The sequence below is a fragment of the Raphanus sativus genome, chromosome 4 (assembly GCF_000801105.2).
Source record: "Raphanus sativus cultivar WK10039 chromosome 4, ASM80110v3, whole genome shotgun sequence".
NCBI lineage: Eukaryota > Viridiplantae > Streptophyta > Magnoliopsida > Brassicales > Brassicaceae > Raphanus > Raphanus sativus.
The window spans coordinates 29122320-29142928 of NC_079514.1; the positions used below are offsets into that span (position 1 = coordinate 29122320).

At 32.4% G+C, this 20609-nt stretch overlaps 2 protein-coding genes and 1 long non-coding RNA gene across 3 annotated transcripts; all 3 read right to left on the reverse strand.

Annotated features, from left to right (window-relative positions):
• Positions 1-71: 71 nt before the first annotated feature.
• Positions 72-1259, reverse strand: LOC108850607 (uncharacterized). Its single transcript, XM_018624105.2, has 3 exons — positions 1117-1259; positions 953-1028; positions 72-841 (listed from the first exon to the last, which is right to left on the reverse strand). The coding sequence occupies exons 1-3, from the start codon at positions 1159-1161 to the stop codon at positions 234-236; spliced, it is 729 nt and encodes a 242-aa protein (XP_018479607.1). The 5' UTR covers positions 1162-1259; the 3' UTR covers positions 72-233.
• A 4853-nt stretch (positions 1260-6112) lies between these two features.
• On the reverse strand, positions 6113-7323 carry LOC108826289 (uncharacterized). Its single transcript, XR_008945379.1, has 3 exons — positions 6597-7323; positions 6419-6510; positions 6113-6342 (listed from the first exon to the last, which is right to left on the reverse strand). It is a non-coding gene; the product is annotated as an uncharacterized LOC108826289 (long non-coding RNA).
• A 9813-nt stretch (positions 7324-17136) lies between these two features.
• Positions 17137-18393, reverse strand: LOC108850608 (E3 ubiquitin-protein ligase SINA-like 7). The gene is made up of 2 exons (XM_018624107.2): positions 18181-18393; positions 17137-18022 (listed from the first exon to the last, which is right to left on the reverse strand). Exons 1-2 carry the CDS (start codon positions 18286-18288, stop codon positions 17258-17260), a joined length of 873 nt encoding a protein of 290 aa, XP_018479609.2. The 5' UTR covers positions 18289-18393; the 3' UTR covers positions 17137-17257.
• Between the last annotated feature and the right edge of the window lie 2216 nt (positions 18394-20609).

Genomic DNA, 20609 nt, shown 5'->3' on the forward strand with positions numbered 1-20609 from the left:
AACATACCAACCCATTGGCCATTACATGGAGATTGAGATAATAGGAAATGTGATGATAGATTTAAGATTGATACTACTAGGTTCTTGTTAATAGCTAATGTGGTGACAAACATACACTTGACCAACATTGAAACAATATAAAAACACTATACTACAAGTCTTTTGTGCTTGAAATAAAGAGGTGAAACAAACGCACATAGCTTAAAAACTATTTTAGTCACTAACTTATTCAGTCAGTAGTAGAATCCATTAAGTTGCCTTGAGTTGAACTGTTCCTGATTCATAAACTGTGGAACTAGAGATGGACCGTTCATCACCTGACCGTGGAAAGCTCTCTCATTCATCATCATATTATTAGATCTTCCTGGAATATGCATGTTCATTGCTTCTGCTGCAGGGTATGCATTAGAATATCCTAGCTCCATGTCCCTCATCATATTTGCACGCACCTCTTCATCATAGTTGTGTCTTTGCGCTGTTTCTCCAAACAGCTCCTGGAAATCTTCAGAAGAATCACTCATCTGAAAGTAGTCTGCATCGTTCATCATCACAGGTTTCATGTTGTTCGCCATCATCATCTCTCCATCACTCTGCCTTTCGTAACTTAGGACATTGTTAAAGTGATTGTTTCCAAAGTTGTATTGTGCGTTCCTCAAGCTTCTGTTGCCATAATTAAGACCAGCTTGATGATTACCAAACTGGTCCATATGGATAGGACTCATGAACAAAAGCTCTGCATACTTTCCTCTTCTGTTCAACTTCTTGACCAAAATATCTGGATCTAAGTTACCTCTAACAATCACTGCTTGCTGATCTGTGTCTATATCAACAGAGTAAACACCTGAAACCAAGATCCATAAGAAACAATGCTTGGGACCAACATACAAGAACAATACATTACAAAGATCTGCATCTGATCAAATCTTAAGTTACAGAGAAGAGACACTCTCACCTTCAACTTTTCTCAGTGTTTTCTTCACCTTCCTATTACATCCATGACAGTTGATATTAACCTTGAGAAAATATGTCTGTTACATGAAAACCATTATTAAAAAAAAAAACGTTTTTCTCTACATGTTGGACCTTAAAGCAAAAAGAGAAGATGGATTTTTGTACCTTTAAAGGTTCATAAACGTTTCTTGGCATTCTTGATCTCTCCATTGGACCTTTCTTTAGCTTATTATTCTTTGTGCGTTTGAACTAATAACAAAGAAAGTGTGGTATAAGAAGAGGAGTAAAGAGAGATGTACGTAAAAGATATGGAGAGAGGGACAAAGATTCTGGCGGACAGAGAAAATATTGAATTAGTCAGCTTTCTAACAGGCGAGTTCCAGAGGACAACACACCACTTTCTTGTGATGAAGAGAGAGTTTCTGTTGGTCAACGATCATAATCTTTAAGTGTCAAATATCATGTTCGAATATAAGAGTTGGGAAAAATGAAAATACAAAAGAATTGGAATAAGGAGTGAAGGACCACTTCTGAGAAACTGGTACTGCAAAGCTTAATTAAATGAAATAAGCGGTTATTACTTCTTGATCAAGCAGCATAGCTTTGGTTAATGCCTATGAACTCTAGTGTAGGTAGTCGTACCATCTTCAGTTTTTGTCTTTTTCAATGTTGTCAAGAGTGGTATTACCGTTAAAAAGTCTCTGGCATGTCCGGTTTGCATCAAGTTTTGAACTCTAGTTTAACCGTTATAAATGAATAAATTTGCTGGAATCGGTAAATTGGATTAAATGTCGACACCGGTTCACAAAAAAAAATTTGCAAGTTGACTGGTTTGCAGTGTTACCATATAGGTAAATTTGTATTCGTTCGGTACTTTGGTTCGGGGCACTTTTTAGTGTATTTCAGGTTTAAAGATAAACTATATGATTGGATATGGTGAGTTTTTATACTAATGTTTGCCACTAAATGGCTTTAACATTTTGCAACGTTATAATCTTTATCGATTACAAAATAACGAATACAAATATTAGTTTCTTAAATATATCATCGTTGCTGAAGAATTAACGTATTACAATTTATTTTAATTATTTTAAAAACTTCATATGCCTAAAAGAAAATTAAACTTTGCGGGTGATATAAATCACTAAAACTAGGTAGACAACATTAATTGTAAAATACCAAAAAAGGTTTTTTGCTTTTAATTTGTTTACTATTGATTCTCCATAAGTGATTTTATTTTCTACCTCTATAAAATTGTGTTTTCGTTATTGTTTCTGGTTCACTAATATGAGTTTTTTAACTTATTCTGTGAATCCGATGAATTACATAAGTGTCAATTTAAAAAGATGGACATCTGTAAAAATTAGTTCCACTCCAGATATATATCTAATAATCAAACTTTTAAAGAAAAATACGACAAACTCTATTCACAAGTTAGTATTCAAATTCAAATATTAAGGTGTTATAGAATATAAGTGTAGACTCGAAATATAAATTTATATTTAGTATATGTTCACCAGTTTGGTCTAAAAATCATATAATTCCAGAAAAACAAAACAAACTACTTATTTTATTGACATACGCTTTTGAGTTTTAGTTACTTAAAAGTATACCCATAAAAATATATATAATACTTTACCATTCTAGTATATGTAACTTATTGTATACACTAAGAACTATTTGATTTATTAAATGATAAACCATAAAACTTATAACAAACAATTCAAATCCCTCATTCTTACAACTAGATGCGATGTCCGCGCTACGCGCGGAAAATGTTCGATGTTTAATGGTTTACGATGAAAAATAGTGAAAATATAATTTTTGGTCAGTTTAACTAATTTTTTAATGGATGAATCAAGAAAAAAACTAATTTTACATGGAAATTTTTTTGTATCCATAAGTAATTATATATTATTTAAAATTTATTTAAAGCTTTTCTTTATTTTTGAACAATATATTTTATGTTATTAGAATACTTAACAAATTATAAAGTTTAACAACATTCTGACTCTACACACAACCAAAATCAGTCGGGTAAAATACACACATAAATATATGAACATAAATTTAGATACACACATTTTTTTTTAATTAGAACAACATACAAATGCGAACAATACCTATTCTAGCTGGATTAATCTTTGTGAATACTAATACAAACGCGACACCTATATACTATAAAAGCTATGGTTTTATTTTTTCAACAATCGTAAGCACAACCTCCAAATATTAATACCAAAGCCAATGACCACTTCGCTCTAATTCATTGGCTTTGTTTCCACCATATATTGACTTAACGCTCTTTCTTTCTCACTCACCTCATCATATTTCTACTACAATTTTTCAGAAGGAGAAAGCACAAAAAAAAAAACTCTCCATTTCATGTTATTCGGTGGAACTCTATTTAAAAAACTTTATGAGCTGTGTCTTTCTAAAAAATTATAATCGTAAGGGTTTGTGCAAATAAAAAATACATAAACAACGAATAATATTTATACTTTATAAGGCCCAATACATGTTTACAACCCGTCTTACGGGCGGGTAATCAAATGCACAAAATAATACAAATATGTTTAAAGTTTAAATCAATTTTTTTATTTATTTTTAATTATAATGTTTGCTATTTGTACTACAAATCCTTTTTAGAAATTAGATATTTGTTACTATATTAAAAATTCGTAAAAGAATATAATTATTATTTTTAAAAATTATTAAATTTAATAGATTTAATACATTTCTCTTATATTTTATAACTTAAATAATTCAAAAAAGAAAAGCCAATTTATTATCTTATAAAAAGCAAGTAGCATAAAGTATGATATTAATTGTTACTGTTTAATATTTATAAATAACATGTTAGGTTATATAGATGTGTTATTATATTTGAGACAAATAAATTTATGTTGTTTTTATGTTTCTTTAAATCCATATCAACAAAATATAAAAAAATGAATTCCCAACTATTTTTCTAACCCCGAAAAAATAACAGAAAGCCATAACTATTTGATGTATTGTTAGTTATAAAAATTATTTATGAAGAATTTGATGTATTGTTAATATATAAGATTATTTGACTACGCCCGTATATTTTCCTATATACTTTAATTGAATTTAAGTTAGTTTTGAATTTGTATTTGAGTTTATATATTTTATACTTGGACTGATAATACTATATAAATTATTAGATATTATTGTATTTTTGTCTTGTTTTTGGTGACTACAAATTGGAAATTATTAAAATTCACAGTTTTTCTTTTCAAAATAAAAAGACATATAAACTGGTAAGCAAGTTTATAAAATACAGAAATTTATTCTCATTTAAAGCTCTGTTATTCTTTTCTTTTTTACTTGAGTTTTATATGAAAATATAGTTAAATTAATATATAGTTCAAACTTTGTTTTAATTTTAAAATCAATCAACATGCATTTTTAACTTTCGATAATTTATTATTTGGTTATAAAATTTGTATATGAATATGTTCTTATGTCAAATACTTTTGTTAACATGTAGCAAAACATATTCGATAGAAAAGATTAAGAAAATATAATAAAATTCCATTAGATTCCATTTTCCTCTTTTTATGAGCTTTTGTTAGCTGCCAAAACATGTTTCTACGACTAACGAACGTATTTTTTCAGAAGAAACCCTGAAATTTTGTAGAAATTTATTTTAAAAAAATAAAAATCTATATAAAATGTACATGGAATCGGATGCATATTTTATTATCTAATTTTTTATGATACTGTTTCTCTCTAGGGTTGGATTTTTCTATAATATTTATTTTAAATTCTAATTTCTATTTATTTCAGTATTATATATACATATACATATTAGTATTATTACAACACAAATCATTAGACAATTTTCGAAAAATGTAGGTTTAAATATTTTTTGTCTAACAGATTTGAATCTTTGCCACTCAAAATTTGTTATTTTCTATTATTGAAAATTATGTATCTCGTAATGAAAAATATATAAAATAATTCAAGCTTAGTTTAATCTGAATATTTTATCCTACTTATATAAGTTTATGTACAATAAATATTACATGTACATTTTGTTTGAGTTTTATTTTGGTTTTAGAACCATTTAATTTATAACTTCAAGGATATTAGGAAATTTATTTTTAAATATTTTTTCAAGTGGGTGCTTACTGAGAAAATATAAATAACTATGCTCAAACAACACGATCATACCTGAGACTATTGACAGGTCATAGATTGGGTTCAATGCATTAGATATAATCGTATAATGGACAAAGAAACCAGAACGCATTAGGAGTGAGCACTTCTGTCATTTTTTTTTTCACTTGCATGGTCTATATTGACTTTTGAGCCTTACATGACATTTGTTATTTTCAGTAAGCTAGCATTGGGATAACAACAGTGAATTACTGACATGGATGCACAGGAAATGAAAGTTTTTAGCTTCTATGAGTTTGATGCTTCCAATTTGCTGTTACAATTTAGCCGACGTTTTAATTCTTCTCCTTTTAGTATCATTCCTCTTTTCTAACACAGTTATGTTCTTGCTACAAAATATAATGAAGTCTTGTAAGAAACTCAAGTGTGAATGACTAATTATGGAGTTCCTAGAGTTCTTCTCTTTTCTTGTCCCATGCGCTTTTATTTTGTATATCACTTTGTTTCATGTAGATCTATTCTTTCTCTCTGTGCACAACATGTTTACAGCTTAAATCCACATTATATTTGCCGCTTTAAAACACTTACAAAATTTTGAATGAAATAGTTACTCTTTAAGGTGTGATGTTCTATCTTCCTGTTTATCTACACCTTATATATTATCTTTGATACTTATGCCCACCATTCAACTGCACATTATATTTGAATATTTATTTCGCAATAACAAAAATGGAACATAACGTTAAAGTAGTTAAGATTATCTCCACATTTTTTATGTTTTACTGAGAGTTGTAAAACAGTTCTCTCTGTTTGTATAAACCAAGAAGGCACATTATCAGATGTTGGCTTCGGAAAGTCCTTGTGTTCCTGGGAAAAATAAATAGAAGCCAGCAAAAAATGGTTTCAACTAAACTACCGGATGCTTGGTGTGCCACAGGTTTCGCTAAACCAGACAATGAAGCATGAGAATCAGCTGAATAACTTACAAAGTTAGAATTGATTGAAGACACTATGAGTTCTCTGAAATTTAATTTTTTTATTAAATAGAATGAAGATAACATGGAAAACAAACGAAGCAAAAAGAAACAAAGATATGTAAGCATCTTTTAGCACAACGATCAAATTTCTATCTGTATCTTGGTGTTGCTTCTCTTTTCATCCTAGGATGCTCCAAACTCTTCTGAGATTTTAAAATAGTTACTGATCTACATTTCTTCATCTGTATACGTTCATTGAGAACACAATCTGTATCATGAACAAAATAATCTATATGTGAACTGATGAACACAACCTGTGTCAATAGTGAAAGAGTTTAACTTACTTCCAGCCAAGTTCTTTCTCAGTTCTCTCTGTTGAAGCATAAACTGCAGTTGCATCTCCTGGCCTTCTCGGACAAAGCTTGATAGGTATTTTCTGCAAAATATGCTATTTGTTTCAACCAACTTTATACCACAGAAACATTCAAGAGACATTTTAATTTCACTCAGCGCTATGTTTACCTTGCCAGAAGCTTTTTTAAAAGCAGCAACCAATTCTAACACAGACGTTCCTCGTCCAGTCCCTTGATTGTAAGCAGTACAGGAAAGTGAATCTATGAGAAGATACCTTCTTGAACTTCTTCGCCTGAATTGCCTTCAAACCTGAGAGAATCTCCGATCTAAAATGACGAATCTCTGATCTCATCACCACCATTTATTCTGTCCTCTCTCACTATCTATTGCTCTCACATACTCTCTGCCGCTCAGATACAATGTAAAAACAAATTAACGAAACAATAGTTTATCATGATCAATCAAGCAAGCTCAAAGATGGAGTCCAAGAAGAGAAATAAGATAATGAAATTTGAGCATTAGCTAATTTCGTGGGGACCCAGAGAGATATCTCTGAAGAACATCACCTTTTCATCAGAGGCGGATGAGACAGGGGACTTCCCATTCGGTTTCGTCGCCATGGTTGAGATTTGAGCAATTTCTAGGGTTTGTGTTTGTACAAAGATAAGAGGATCAGTATATAAAGGAAAGGAAAATAGCTAGGGAGATGAAACGAAAACATAAAGACGAAATTTATTTATGAAATAAAAGAGGAGTTTCGTTTGCGTAGAAGTGGATCGATCAGAGCTCAGTCTCTAGGGTTTGAAGCGGAGAAGATGAAGAGGGAGAGGGGAAGATCCTCGTGATCGGTCGTCCATTTCCTTTTGTTTTCTAGATTTCAGAAAATAAAAAAAATAATGAAAAATGAAGTCCACATGCAATTGAATTACAAATAAAGCCCACAGTCTAAATAATAGATAAACCTGAAGCCCAGATATTAGAGCCACAGTCTGATGTGGAGAAATAAAATGAGCTGATTGGGTAATTTTTTCTGCACACGTAGAAAGTCCCATAGAGCTTCATATTCTCATTTTAGTAGTGTAATAGATTATAATAGCTAGCTAGTACATCAGAGAGAAAAAAATATTAGAAGAATGATCAAATCTCTCATTTTTTGAACAAACTCAAAAGGAGCTAATTGAAATATTGTTATGATATTTCATTAAAAACTTTATAGAATAAAAATCAAGATTAAATTATTTAATCTTAATGAAATATTATATATATATATATATATATATATATATATATATATATTTATGTATAGTGCTTCCAATATAAAAAATCACTTCAATTTGATGAAGTGTATTTATGGGATTATAAGGATCAATAACATATTAGAATCTATCTGTTTAAAAAATAATTTATATACATAAAAGTATATTCATTAGAGTAAGCACATAAATCAAGACGAATACCTTTTGTTTATTTACAATCATGTTTTTGGTAAATAAAACAAAACAATCATTTTATTTATTTTACATGATATATATATGTATGTATATTTTAATATAAATATTTATTATTGACATTTTCTACTCATATGATTTGATTAATATTTGTGTATTTGTTGTTACAAAAATCTGAACCGCTAATCACAAAAATTTAAATGTGAGATTTTTCAATACAAATTTTAAAATTAAAATATTAAGATGTCAATAATTTTTCAATTCAAATTTTTAAATTCACATATTTATATATTTTTTTTAATTTAGATGATATATATTAAACGAATATCTATTAATGTGACTTTATATTCCGACGATTTATGATCATTTGTATTTTGTTTGGACAAAAAACAAATAAACTATCGATCACAAATTATTCTTTTATTATATTTTTTACCATCTTTAATAATTTATAGTTGTTTTAAAAAAATTCAAAATATAATACATAACAAAAAATTTATTTTTTTATTATATTTTTAATGTGATTGTTGAATTTTTAATAATATAAACCGAATGTAATTACTATCAATGAACAGGGATACGTCCCAATGTTAAAAACGATCTTGCTCTGAATCGAGTTAGAGCAACCTAACCCAAATTAGTTTTTTTTTTTGGTAAACTAACCATATTAGTTTGTGCCAAGGGAGACCAAATTTCAATCCGACCCATTCCAGTATCAAAATATATTTGTGATGTGGAAGCTCCTTTGGTCCAGTGGTTTGACTAAGGGTTCAATTGCTTCTACACCCAGAAGTCTAGGGTTCAAACCCAGAAAATACCAAATTATGCAGATTATGGAGAAACGGGTTACAGGAGATCTTCGGCTTGGTGTAGGGCGTACCATCGAACATGAATCTCATAGGACGGCTCAGAATGGTGCAGTCAGACGTGTATTCTCACTGGGTGGTAGAATTGTCGGCTGTAAAATCGTCTTTATAATATTCTCATCATTGTAATAGCATAATTAATTGATAATAATCGATTCAGACGTTCAAAAAAAGTATATATTTGTGGTGTAAGTAACCTAGCTAGCTCATACTAGTTTAGTGATGTTTTTTTTCCGGAAAAAGGCATTCTATTTAAAAAAAAATACAAAAGGCTTCAGCCTAGACAGGCAGTTTTGTGGGCCTTGCCCATTGTTTTACATAATTGAACCACAGCAGACAAATTGTAAAAAAGAAGAGAGACGATTCAGTCATCAGTTGCGTTGATGCCAAAGTTGGAAATGCAAAGAAGAGAGAGACTTGGTGATGAAGCTCTGATGGCTACAATTTTTGTTTTGATGTAAGCTTCAATGATCAACAGCGGTGATAGAGTCTGGCGAGCATTGTGTTATGTCCATATGTTTTAGATCGTGCTCTGCCAGGCGAAGAGACAGGGGAGTTTTGCATGCCTTGGTTCCGATTGAAGTTTCAGTTTCGCGACCGGCTTTCTGTTGACTTAAGCTTAAACATAAAGCTAACTTAGTGTGCAAGTAATAAAGACCTAATCCTAATGTGTTGAGGATTTGTTTGTGTTATAGGATTAGGATAGACTTATCTATAAGCTATATATATGATGATGTCGATGAGGAGTCAAGTTGTGACTTTCATATAGCTTTTGTGTGATTGATACATTGTGTTTGAGTGATTGAATAAGAGAAGGAATTCTTATTATTTTGCTTGAGTCTTTACATTAGTTTGCTTGTGATTTTATATTTGGTATCAGAGCCAATACAAGAATCTTTCAAAGCTTGCTAATACATAACTATGGCGGAAGTAAAAGAGGAATCCACCTCTAACAAGGAAACAGGACCAACCTCCGTGAAGTTTCCGATGTTGACTACAACTAACTACACAGTTTGGTGCATGAAGATGAAGATTGCGTTGAAGGTAAGTGAAGTCTGGGAAACAATTGATCCAGGGATCAAGGACGAGAAGAAAAACAACATGGCAATAGCTTTTCTCTTCCAATCTATACCAGAAGCACTTGTCCTGCAAGTTGGAGATTTGGAAACAGCTAAAGGAGTATGGGATGCAATAAAAGCTAGACATCTAGGTGCTGAAAGGGTTAAAGAAGCAAGATTATGCACCCTTATGTCTGAGTTTGATAAGTTAAAGATGAAAGATGGAGATACTATTGATGCCTTTGTTGGAAAGTTATCTGAGATTTCATCTAAAGCATCTGCACTAGGAGAAATAATTGAGGAACCGAAGATTGTTAAGAAATTCCTTAAGTCTCTACCTAGGAAGAGATACATTCAGATAGTAGCTTCCATTGAGCAGATGCTAGACCTAAAAACTACAACATTTGAGGATATCGTGGGAAGATTGAAAGTATACGAAGAAAGAATTAGCGAGGAAGATGATGAAGCAAACGACGACCAGACTAAACTCATGTATGCTGATACTCCGCATGAGAACTATGGTGGATACAACAATAATGGACGTGGACGTGGACGGAACAGTAGAGGATCATGGAGAGGAAGAGGTCGTGGTCGTCAAAGTGCGTTTCAATCTCAAAGAGAAGCTTACCGACAACGAGCAAGTGGAGATATCTCTCACATTACTTGTTTCCGGTGTGATAAACTTGGTCACTATGCATCTGACTGTCCAGATAAGCAACTTAAGCTTCAAGAAACGACTGAGAAGAAGGACGAGGATACTCAAGAAGCAGATGAACTGATGATGAACGAAGTGGTTTATCTTAATGAGAACAAAGTGAACCCAACAACCTTTGAAGCTGACTCTGATGAGATGAATGTGTGGTACCTAGACAACGGCGCCAGCAACCACATGAGTGGAACTCGTGTGTTCTTCTGTGATCTTGATGAGACCATCACTGGTATGGTCCGTTTCGGAGATGACTCTCGAATTGACATAAAAGGAAGAGGCTCGATTAGGTTTATATTCAAAGGTGGTGTGAAGAAAGTGCTGAATAATGTTTACTATATTCCGGGTTTGAAGAGCAATATAGTGAGTTTGGGGCAAGCTACTGAGGTTGGATGCGAAGTACAGATGAAAGCTGAGACGTTGACTCTGTTTGATCGCAACGGTGACGTGATGGTGAAGACAACTCGATCCAAGAACAGACTATACAAAGTCGTGTTACAGTCCGATCAAACCCTCTGCTTACACACATCTTCAGCAGGTACATCGACGATGTGGCATGCTCGTTTGGGCCATATCAATAAGGAGAAGATGAAGATGATGATCAACAAAGATATAGTTGGTGGATTACCTAATATCACAGTTGAAGATGAAACATGTGTGTCGTGTCTACGCGGAAAGCAAACGAGGAGATCGTTTCCAAAATCAACTTCGTATAGAGCATCTGAGGTACTTGAGCTAGTCCATGGTGACCTATGTGGACCCATATCACCGATGACACCAGCTCAGAAACGATACGTATTTGTACTCATTGATGACCATACTAGATACATGTGGACAATTTTGATGAGAGAAAAATCTGAAGCGTTTGAGAAGTTTAAAATTTTCAAGAAGCTGGTGGAACAAGAAACTCAAAGAAAGATTAAAACTTTTCGAACAGATAGAGGCGGTGAATTCCTGTCTAACGAGTTTAAAGCTTATTGTGATAGGAGTGGAATCAAGCGTCATCTCACAGCTCCTTACACTCCGCAGCAAAACGGAGTGGTAGAACGACGCAATCGAACACTTTTGGAGATGACAAGAAGCATCTTAAAGCATATGACTATACCAAACGAGTTCTGGGGAGAAGCGGTGAGACATTCCACATATCTTATTAATAGAGTTACAACGAGATCACTTGATGGAACAACTCCATATGAGGCTCTACGAGGACGAAAACCAAACCTGAGTCATCTACATGTATTTGGCTGCGTATGTTACGCAAGAACTGAAGCTGCAGGAAGGAAAAAGCTAGACGACAGATCAAGAGAACTCGTACACTTGGGAACGGAACCTGGTTCCAAAGCTTATCGTCTACTTGATCCTACAACTAGGAGAATCGTAGTGAGCAGAGATGTTTGGTTCGCGAAAACAGAGCATGGAACTGGAACAGAGTAAATAAAACAGAGGAAACAGAGCATGGATGAGAGTTAATCGTTAGAACTAAGCGAGTGAATGAAACAAATGAGCAAGAAGAAACTGTGAACAATGACATCTATGATATTGGTGAAGACGAAGAAGAACTTGATGGTGAAGACGAAGACGAACTTGATGATGAAAACGAAGGAAACATACAACCACAAGTGAGGAGATCACAAAGAATAACTACTAAACCGTCGTATCTAGATGACTACGTTATTCTCGCAGAGATAGAGTGTGAACGACTACTGATGCTCGTGAACGATGAACCATACGACTTTGGAGAAGCCAAGAATTTGAAAGTATGGGTTGATGCGTGTGAAGATGAGCTTTTCTCTATAGAAAAGAACAATACATGGGTGCTTGTTGAGTTGCCAAAAGGAGTGAAGCCGATTGGGCTTAAATGGATATTCAAGATTAAGTGTAACGCCGATGGCAGCATCAGCAAGTATAAAGCAAGATTAGTAGCAAAGGGTTATGTTCAAAGACATGGCGTTGATTATGATGAAGTATTTGCTCCGGTGGCGCGCATTGAGACGATACGGTTGATCATCTCTATTGCTGCATCTAATGGATGGGAAGTTCACCATTTAGACGTCAAAACGGCTTTTCTACATGGTGAGTTAAAAGAAGAAGTGTTCGTAGAACAGCCAGAAGGTTTTGTTGTGAAGGGACAAGAACACAAAGTGTACCGACTAAAGAGAGCTCTCTATGGTTTACGTCAGGCTCCTAGAGCCTGGAGCATCAAACTAAATCAGGTACTACGAGAACTGAAGTTTCAGAGATGCTCTAAGGAGCCCTCGTTGTATCGAAAGTAGAAGAATGGAGATCTTCTTGTCGTAGTGGTATATGTAGATGATCTACTTGTGACTGGATCATCACTCAAGCTCATATTGGAGTTTAAAGAAGAGATGTCGAGGAAATTTTAGATGAGTGATCTTGGCAAGCTAACCTACTATTTAGGTATAGAGGTTCATCAAAGCAACAATGGTATTATCTTGAAACAAGACCGATATGCGCGCAAGATACTTGAAGAGTGTGGAATTAGCTCGTGTAATGCAACACTTGTTCCGATGGAGATAAATGCAGCTTTCTCTAAAGCTAATAAAGAAAACAAGATAGATGCAGGGCAGTACCGACGCAGCATAGGCTGTCTCTGATACCTGTTGCACACACGACCTGACTTGTCGTACAGTGTAGGAGTACTCAGTCGTTATATGCAAGATCCGAGAGAGTCTCACGGAGCCGCTTTGAAACAGATATTAAGATATCTACGAGGAACCTGCACTCTTGGTCTTTGGTTTAAGCGTGGAAGAGGACTAAAACTAGAAGGTTTCAGTGATAGTTCTCACAACGTTGATGCTGATGATGGGAAGAGTACGACGGGCCATATATTCTACTTGGTGTTCGACAAAACAAGACGTGGTAGCTCTATCTAGTTGTGAGGCGGAGTTTATGGCCACTACGGAGGCTGCGGAACAGGCAATTTGGTTACAAAAATAGCTAAGTGAAGTTACAGGTAAGGCTTGCGAACGAGTGGTCATTCGAGTGGATAACAAGTCTGCTATTGCTCTGACTAAAAATCCTGTTTTTCATGGTCGGAGTAAACATATACATAGACGGTTTCACTTCATTCGAGAGTGTGTTGAAAATGAGTTGGTTGAAGTCGAGCATATACCGGGAACAGAACAAAAGGTAGAAATTCTTACAAAGGCGCTTGGAAGAACCAAGTTTAAAGAGATGAGAGAACTGATCGGAGTTCAAGATGTGAGTGAAGAAAGGTTTAAGCTTAAGGGGGAGAATGTTGACTTAAGCTTAAACATAAAGCTAACTTAGTGTGCAAGTAATAAAGACCTAATCCTAATGTGTTGAATCCTAATGTGTTGAGGATTTGTTTGTGTTATAGGATTAGGACCTAATCCCAGTTTTACGAATAACTTGCACGTTAATTAAGGATATGGTGCATATGACATTCTCACATCAAGAAGTCTCTTCCGTTATGGTCATCACATAAGTATCTGTCCATCAACACTGTGGGAAGGACGATATGAGAGCTTCCTTAATCCTGTAGTAGAATGTGCAGTGTGTCTAATAGTACCATCTCGCTCCCTACAACACTTTGGCCAAACTATAAATTTGCATATTGACTGGTTTGCAATGTTACCATATATTAGGCATGGCGTTCGGTGCTTTGGTTCGGGGCACTTTTTAGTGTATTTCAGGTTTAAAGATAAACTATATGATTGTATATGGTGAGCTTTTTATACTAATGTTTGTTCATTAAATAGCTTTAACATTTTGTAACACTACAATATTTATCGATTACAAAATAACGAATACAAATATTGATTTTTCAAATGTATCATCGTTGTTGAAAAAACTAACGTATTACAATTTATTTTAATTACTTTAAAGATTTCATATGCACAATAAATTAAGTTTTACAGGTGATATAAATCACTAAAACTAGGTAGACAACATGAATTGTAAAATGACAAAAAGAATTAGGGTTTCTGCTCTTAATTTGTTTACTATTGATTTTCTATAAGTGATTTCATTTTCTACCTCTATAATATTATGCTTTCGTTATTGTTTCTGGTTCACTAATATGAGTTTTTTTAAACTTATTCCGTGAATCTGATAAATTACATAAGTGTAAATTTAAAAAGATGGACATCTGTAAAAATTAGTTTCACTCCAGATACATATCTGAAAATCAAAATTTTAAAGAAAATCACTGACAAGATGTATTATTCACAAGTCAGTATTCAAATCTAATATATCAAGATGTTATAGAATATAAGTCTAGACTCGAAATATAAATGTATGTCTAGTATATGTTCACTAGTTCGGTCTGAAAATCATATAATTCCAGAACAACAAAACAAACTACTTATTTTATTGACATACACTTATGAGTTTTAGTTACTTAAAAGTATACCCATAAAAATATATATAATACTTTATTATTCTAATATAAAATTATTGTATGAACTAAAAACTGTTTGATTTATTAAATGATAAACTATAAAATTTATAACAAATAGCTCAAATCCCTCATTCTTACAATTATAATAGCTAGATAGTATATTAGAGAAAAACAAATATTAGAGGAATGATCAAATCTCTCATTCTTCGAACAAACTCTAAAAGAGGTAATTGGAATATTGTTATGATATTTTATTAAAAACTTTATACAATAAAAATCAAGACTAAATTATTTAAAAAATCACTTCAGTTTGAAAAAGTGTATTTATGGAATTGTTAGAATCAATAACATATTAGAATCTATCTATTAAAAAAACAATTTGTATACATAAAAGTGATTTGATACAAATTTACAAAAAATAATTTTGTCTATCTATTTAAAAAATAATTTGTATACAAAAAATAATCTATCTATTTAATAAATACACTTATTCATTAGAGTAAGCACATAAATCAAGACGAATACCTTTTGTTTATTTACAATTATGGTTTTGGTAAATAAACCAAAACAATCCTTTTATTTACTTTACATGGTATATAATTAAACTTTAGTTGTACACATATATATATATGTGTGTGTGTGTACATTTTAATATAAATATTTATTATTGACATTTCCTACTCATATGATTTGATTAATATTTGTATATTATTTGTAACAAATATTTTAACGGCTAATCACAAAAATTTAAATGTGAAAATTTTCAATAAAAATTTCAAAATTAAAATATTAAGATGTCAATAATTTTTCAAATCAAAATTTTAAATTCATATATTTATATATTTTCATATAGTAGATAATTTAATTTAAATGATATATAAGATAAATATCTATTAATGTGATTTTATATTCATACGATTTGATCATTTGTTTATTGATGTTTTCCAGTATCAAAAATATATTTGTGGTGTAAGTAACCTATCCATATTAGTTCATTGATTTTTTTTTGGAAAGGGCATTCCATTTAAAAAAAAAAAAAATACAAAAGGCTTCAGCCTAGACAACAGCTTGCCCATTAATACAAACCCAAATCCCATTGTTTCACATAATTGAACCACAGCACACCGATTGTAAAAAAAAAAGAGACGATTCAGTCATAAGTTGCGTTGATGCCAAAGTTGGAAACGCAAGGGAGAGAGAGACGAGGTGATGAAGCTCTGATGGCTGCAATTTTGTTTTGATGTAAGCTTCAATGATTGACAGCGGTGATAGAGTCTGGTGATTCTGTCCATATGTTGTAGATCGTGCTCTGCCAGGCGAAGAGACACAGGAGTTTTGCATGCCTTGGTTCCGATTGAAGTTGCAGGTTCGCGACCGGCTTTCCACATCTGAGTTGCAGAGCAGACATGTCGCAGGGGTATTCACTCCCCATGAGAGTAGGCGGTCCCTTGTAGAGCATCTTTTTAGCACAAATAACCAAGTCAGAAAGCTATGTTTTGGGCTACCTATGATCTTGCTGCAGGGAAGACCCAGTTTCCGTTGATGTTATCATGTGATGAATGGTTTGTGTAGTTTTCAATACATTGTCTCCATGCGGTGGTGTGTTTTCATGTAGCTATATCAAATCATTATTCCTTTCCTTTTATCTCTCATCTTTTCGATAACGCAAATTTTTGCTCTTTAGCCTACTGTCGATTCACAGCAGAATTCATGTATATATAATATATATAGTATTGAGGTTGCATATGACATGCTCACATCAAGAAGTCTTTTCCGTTATGGTCATCACATAAGTATCTGACCATCAACACTGTGGGAAGGACGATATGAGAGCTTCCTTAATCCTGTAGTAGAATGTGCAGTGTGTCTAATAGTACCATCTCGCTCCCTACAACACTTTGGCCAAACTATATTCTCATAAAACTAAGACAATGGGCGGTTCAAACAAAAATGACGAGATTGATAGAGTTTCCAGAGAACAACTAACCAGACGAAAAGCAGGCGATGTGCTATCGTCACTCATGTTCGCATCATAGGAATATCCATATATGAAACTATCAAGCTCGTCATAATTAAATTTGATCTTAGTTCATCATGTCAAAGTTACATCATAGTTAATGAAAACGGGTGTATTAAATCAAACAAGACGAAATAGATAGAGATATCATAAAGAATATCAAAAGCAAAAATAAAAAGACCAATCTTGTATATCAGATTACAAGAGAGAAACAGTATGTGAGTGTGTGAGAAATCGACTATTTGATAATTAATCTTCAACGACTTACCAAACAAAAAGTATGGTAGGAACAAACATGAAACTCTGTTCAGACTTAGAGATTTAAGTGCTTCTTACTTCAAGAATACTCTTCACTTTCTGAAGAGGACCTTTTTTTTTTGAACAAAAACTTTTTTTTGAACAAACTGATGAGGACCTTCTGTATCGTTTGATTTATCTTTTTCTCTTTTCTTGATGCAAATCCTCGTCTCCAACGATTTACCATGCACTAAACTGTTAGGAATCCACATATAATTCTCTTCAGGTTTATGAAAGCTCACTCTCTGAATCATCTTCAACTCTGGGGATTTGTAAGTTATAGTGTGTCCATCCATAGTATAAGATATACAATATGAGAGCTTTTCTACTTTTGGAGAAGATGGTGGTGCAATGCAGCTTACAGTAACATACACACCATAAGGCTTCCAGAAACTCTGCACTGTAAACAATAGCCTCTTCTCATACAACGTACCGATTACTAACTTATCACTGATGTTCATCTTGACAAAAAAGGAGGAGCCACAACGGACCCTACAGCGCTGTGATGTTGACTGGGGTTTCTGGTGGATAAGCTTTTTATAGTGAAGGTAGACATCCTCGCATGAGCCAGTGTAATTGCAATCTTTGACAGGGCAGTAGCATGGCGAGAAAGTGCATGTCTTTTCATGAGTTGATTCTTCCCCATAAGTCAATTTTTGGGTGCATCCAAACTCGGCGTTTTGGCATGGGATAGAGGTCGATTCAAGAACAGTCTCCATTGCTCTGCAGCGACTGTGCCCAACAGGCAAAGCACAGGAAGGGCATTTATTACGCAGTTTGGGACAGCAAGAGGAGCAAGCTAAGTGCCCATTATCACACTGAAATACAAAAATTATCGAATTACAATCAAAGAAGCATCCAAGAAACGAAACCTAAACAAAATATGTTTAATACCTATGGCCTTCTAGTAGATAAGCACAAAATCAAATATCATCAGAAACCCCATGAATCAGTAACGCAAAATTCGAAGAGTAACCTGGAAGATGGGAATAGTGAATGGCTCGACGCAAATAGGGCAACTGAGAACATCAAGATTCAGTATTCCCGTGCGTGGTTTGTCCTCTGTGCTTGAGACACACTCCATGACGATAGGTTTCGGTTAGGTTTCTTGGATAGGAACGTGGTTTTGTCTTTATAGTCGGCCGTCAAACTCACAATCAGCTTTCGAACACACATATATTTGAATTGAGATTTCCAATTTCCTTATTTAATAAGAAATACGAGTAATTGTCATTATTCCTTTTTTTCATTGTCCTGCTCTTTAGTTTTCCTTTTTTTTTTCTGGATTAACTAGGCCTTGGATTTATAATCCGAGATTCGAGATCCACTCCTGATCCGATCAGAAAATAGGATATCCGGAATGCATGAATCTGGATCCAAATAATAAAATTGCAGCTCTGTCACAATTGAAACCGGATCCGGATATCTTAATTTTTAGGTCCGGATATCCTTTTTTAAAGGTTACTTTTCCATGATAGTTCATATGTATAAATATTTATAAAGAAAATATATTATAATAGTTAATTAATATTTTAATTTTAATTTCAAATCATTTTATAATTCATATTAATATATTGTTTTATTTAATTAAAAATTTTATAATCTTTTTTTTAACGTCTAGATCGATTATTATTGATTAATTATGTTATTACAATGATGAGAATATTACAAAGACAATTTTACAGCTGACAATTCTACCATTCTGTGAGAATACACGCCTGACTGCACCACTCTGAGCCGTCCTATGAGATTCATGTTCGATGGTACGCCCTGCACCAAACTGAAGATCTCCTGTAATCTGTTTCTCCATAATCTGCATAATTTGTTATTTTATGGGGTTTGAACCCCAGACCTCCAGGTGTAGAAGCAATTGAACCCTTAGTCAAAAATTTCATTTTGGATATATAATATCTAGTTGGTTTAGTGATCATTTGAGTATATTATATTGCATTACTTCCCCTAATTTAACTTTAATATTATTTTGTTCTAAATAGTTTTAAATTTTGATTAATTCTGTTATTTACATTTAAATTAGTTGTTTTCTTAGATAAGTAAATATTTTTTTAATAACTCGTGAACGAATATCAATATTTATAACAATTAAAATAATTGTAAATTCTAAGTAAATTTTATACCTTAGATTTATAAAAGGAAAAATGCAAATTATTTTAAATCATCTTAAACATAAAAATTCAGATTTTCTTAGGTACTTTTATTATGTTAGTCCCTCTGTTTCAATATACTTGATATTTTAGAGAATTGTTTTGTTTCATAATAGATGATTTTTGCACAAATCTATGTAACTTTAACTTTATCAAAAACTGTATAACCAACTGAATTTTTATTATTTCTATTTATAATTAAATAAATTAGTTTTAAATAATAATTTAGTAATATTTTAAATAAAAAATATTTTTCCTTAATATTTGTATATTCGAGTAAAACATCAAGTAATTTGAGAGAGAGAGTATTAGATAAGAAAATTAATTGCTTTTATTGAATTTTTATTGGTTTAAAATAATGGGAAATAGATAACACAGAAAATTGTGCAATTTAATATTTACATTTAATATGTTTTATTAATATGTGTGAAAAACCAAAACATTCAACATTTGAAACGGAGGGAATATATTTAAATTTAAGATTAAAAAAATATGATTAATCAAAATAAGAGTAGTCAAAAGTCCTTTTTTTATTTAACTCATATAAATGAAAATAAAAATGTGCAAACAAATGGAAGTTTATTTAGAACTTACATTGAGATGAACCGTCTAAATAAATAATACTTCTGTTTCGTTAAGTGGCATTTAATGTTTTTGCACATGAATTAAAAAAATAATTAGATTTTCTATATTACTTCTATCTAATACATATTTTATTTGATTTTATGTATTAATGAGCTAAGAACCGAAGAGTAAAGATAAAATTGGAAAAGCCATTTAATATTTGTTTTGAAAAGGTAAATGATACTTATAATAAAATAAAATTTAAAAGCTAAAACGGAACTTAATGTTAAACAGAGGGAATATTTAGCAGCATCTAAATAGATTTTAAAAGTAACATCTAAATATATCATTTGAATGAAAAAGATGTCAAATGAAAAAAAAATGTACAAATAAACATCCCTTAGTTGTGTGGGCATACATAATATTTTTATGGTTATTGGCGATAGACCATCATTGTGTTTAGTTCTTGTTATGCAAGTGCAAATAGAAGGGAAAAAAACAAGTAAACTGATTCCGTAAGTGTATGGTTAAATTTTCTTTAGAAAACTCTTGTGCAAGATTAACAATTAAGCACGAATAATTAATTATTCCATGAATTCTATATGTACTGCTTTTCTAAGTTATCACACAAGAAGAGAAAAGTCTTCCTTATGTGTGGACAAGTCTCACAAGAAGAAAA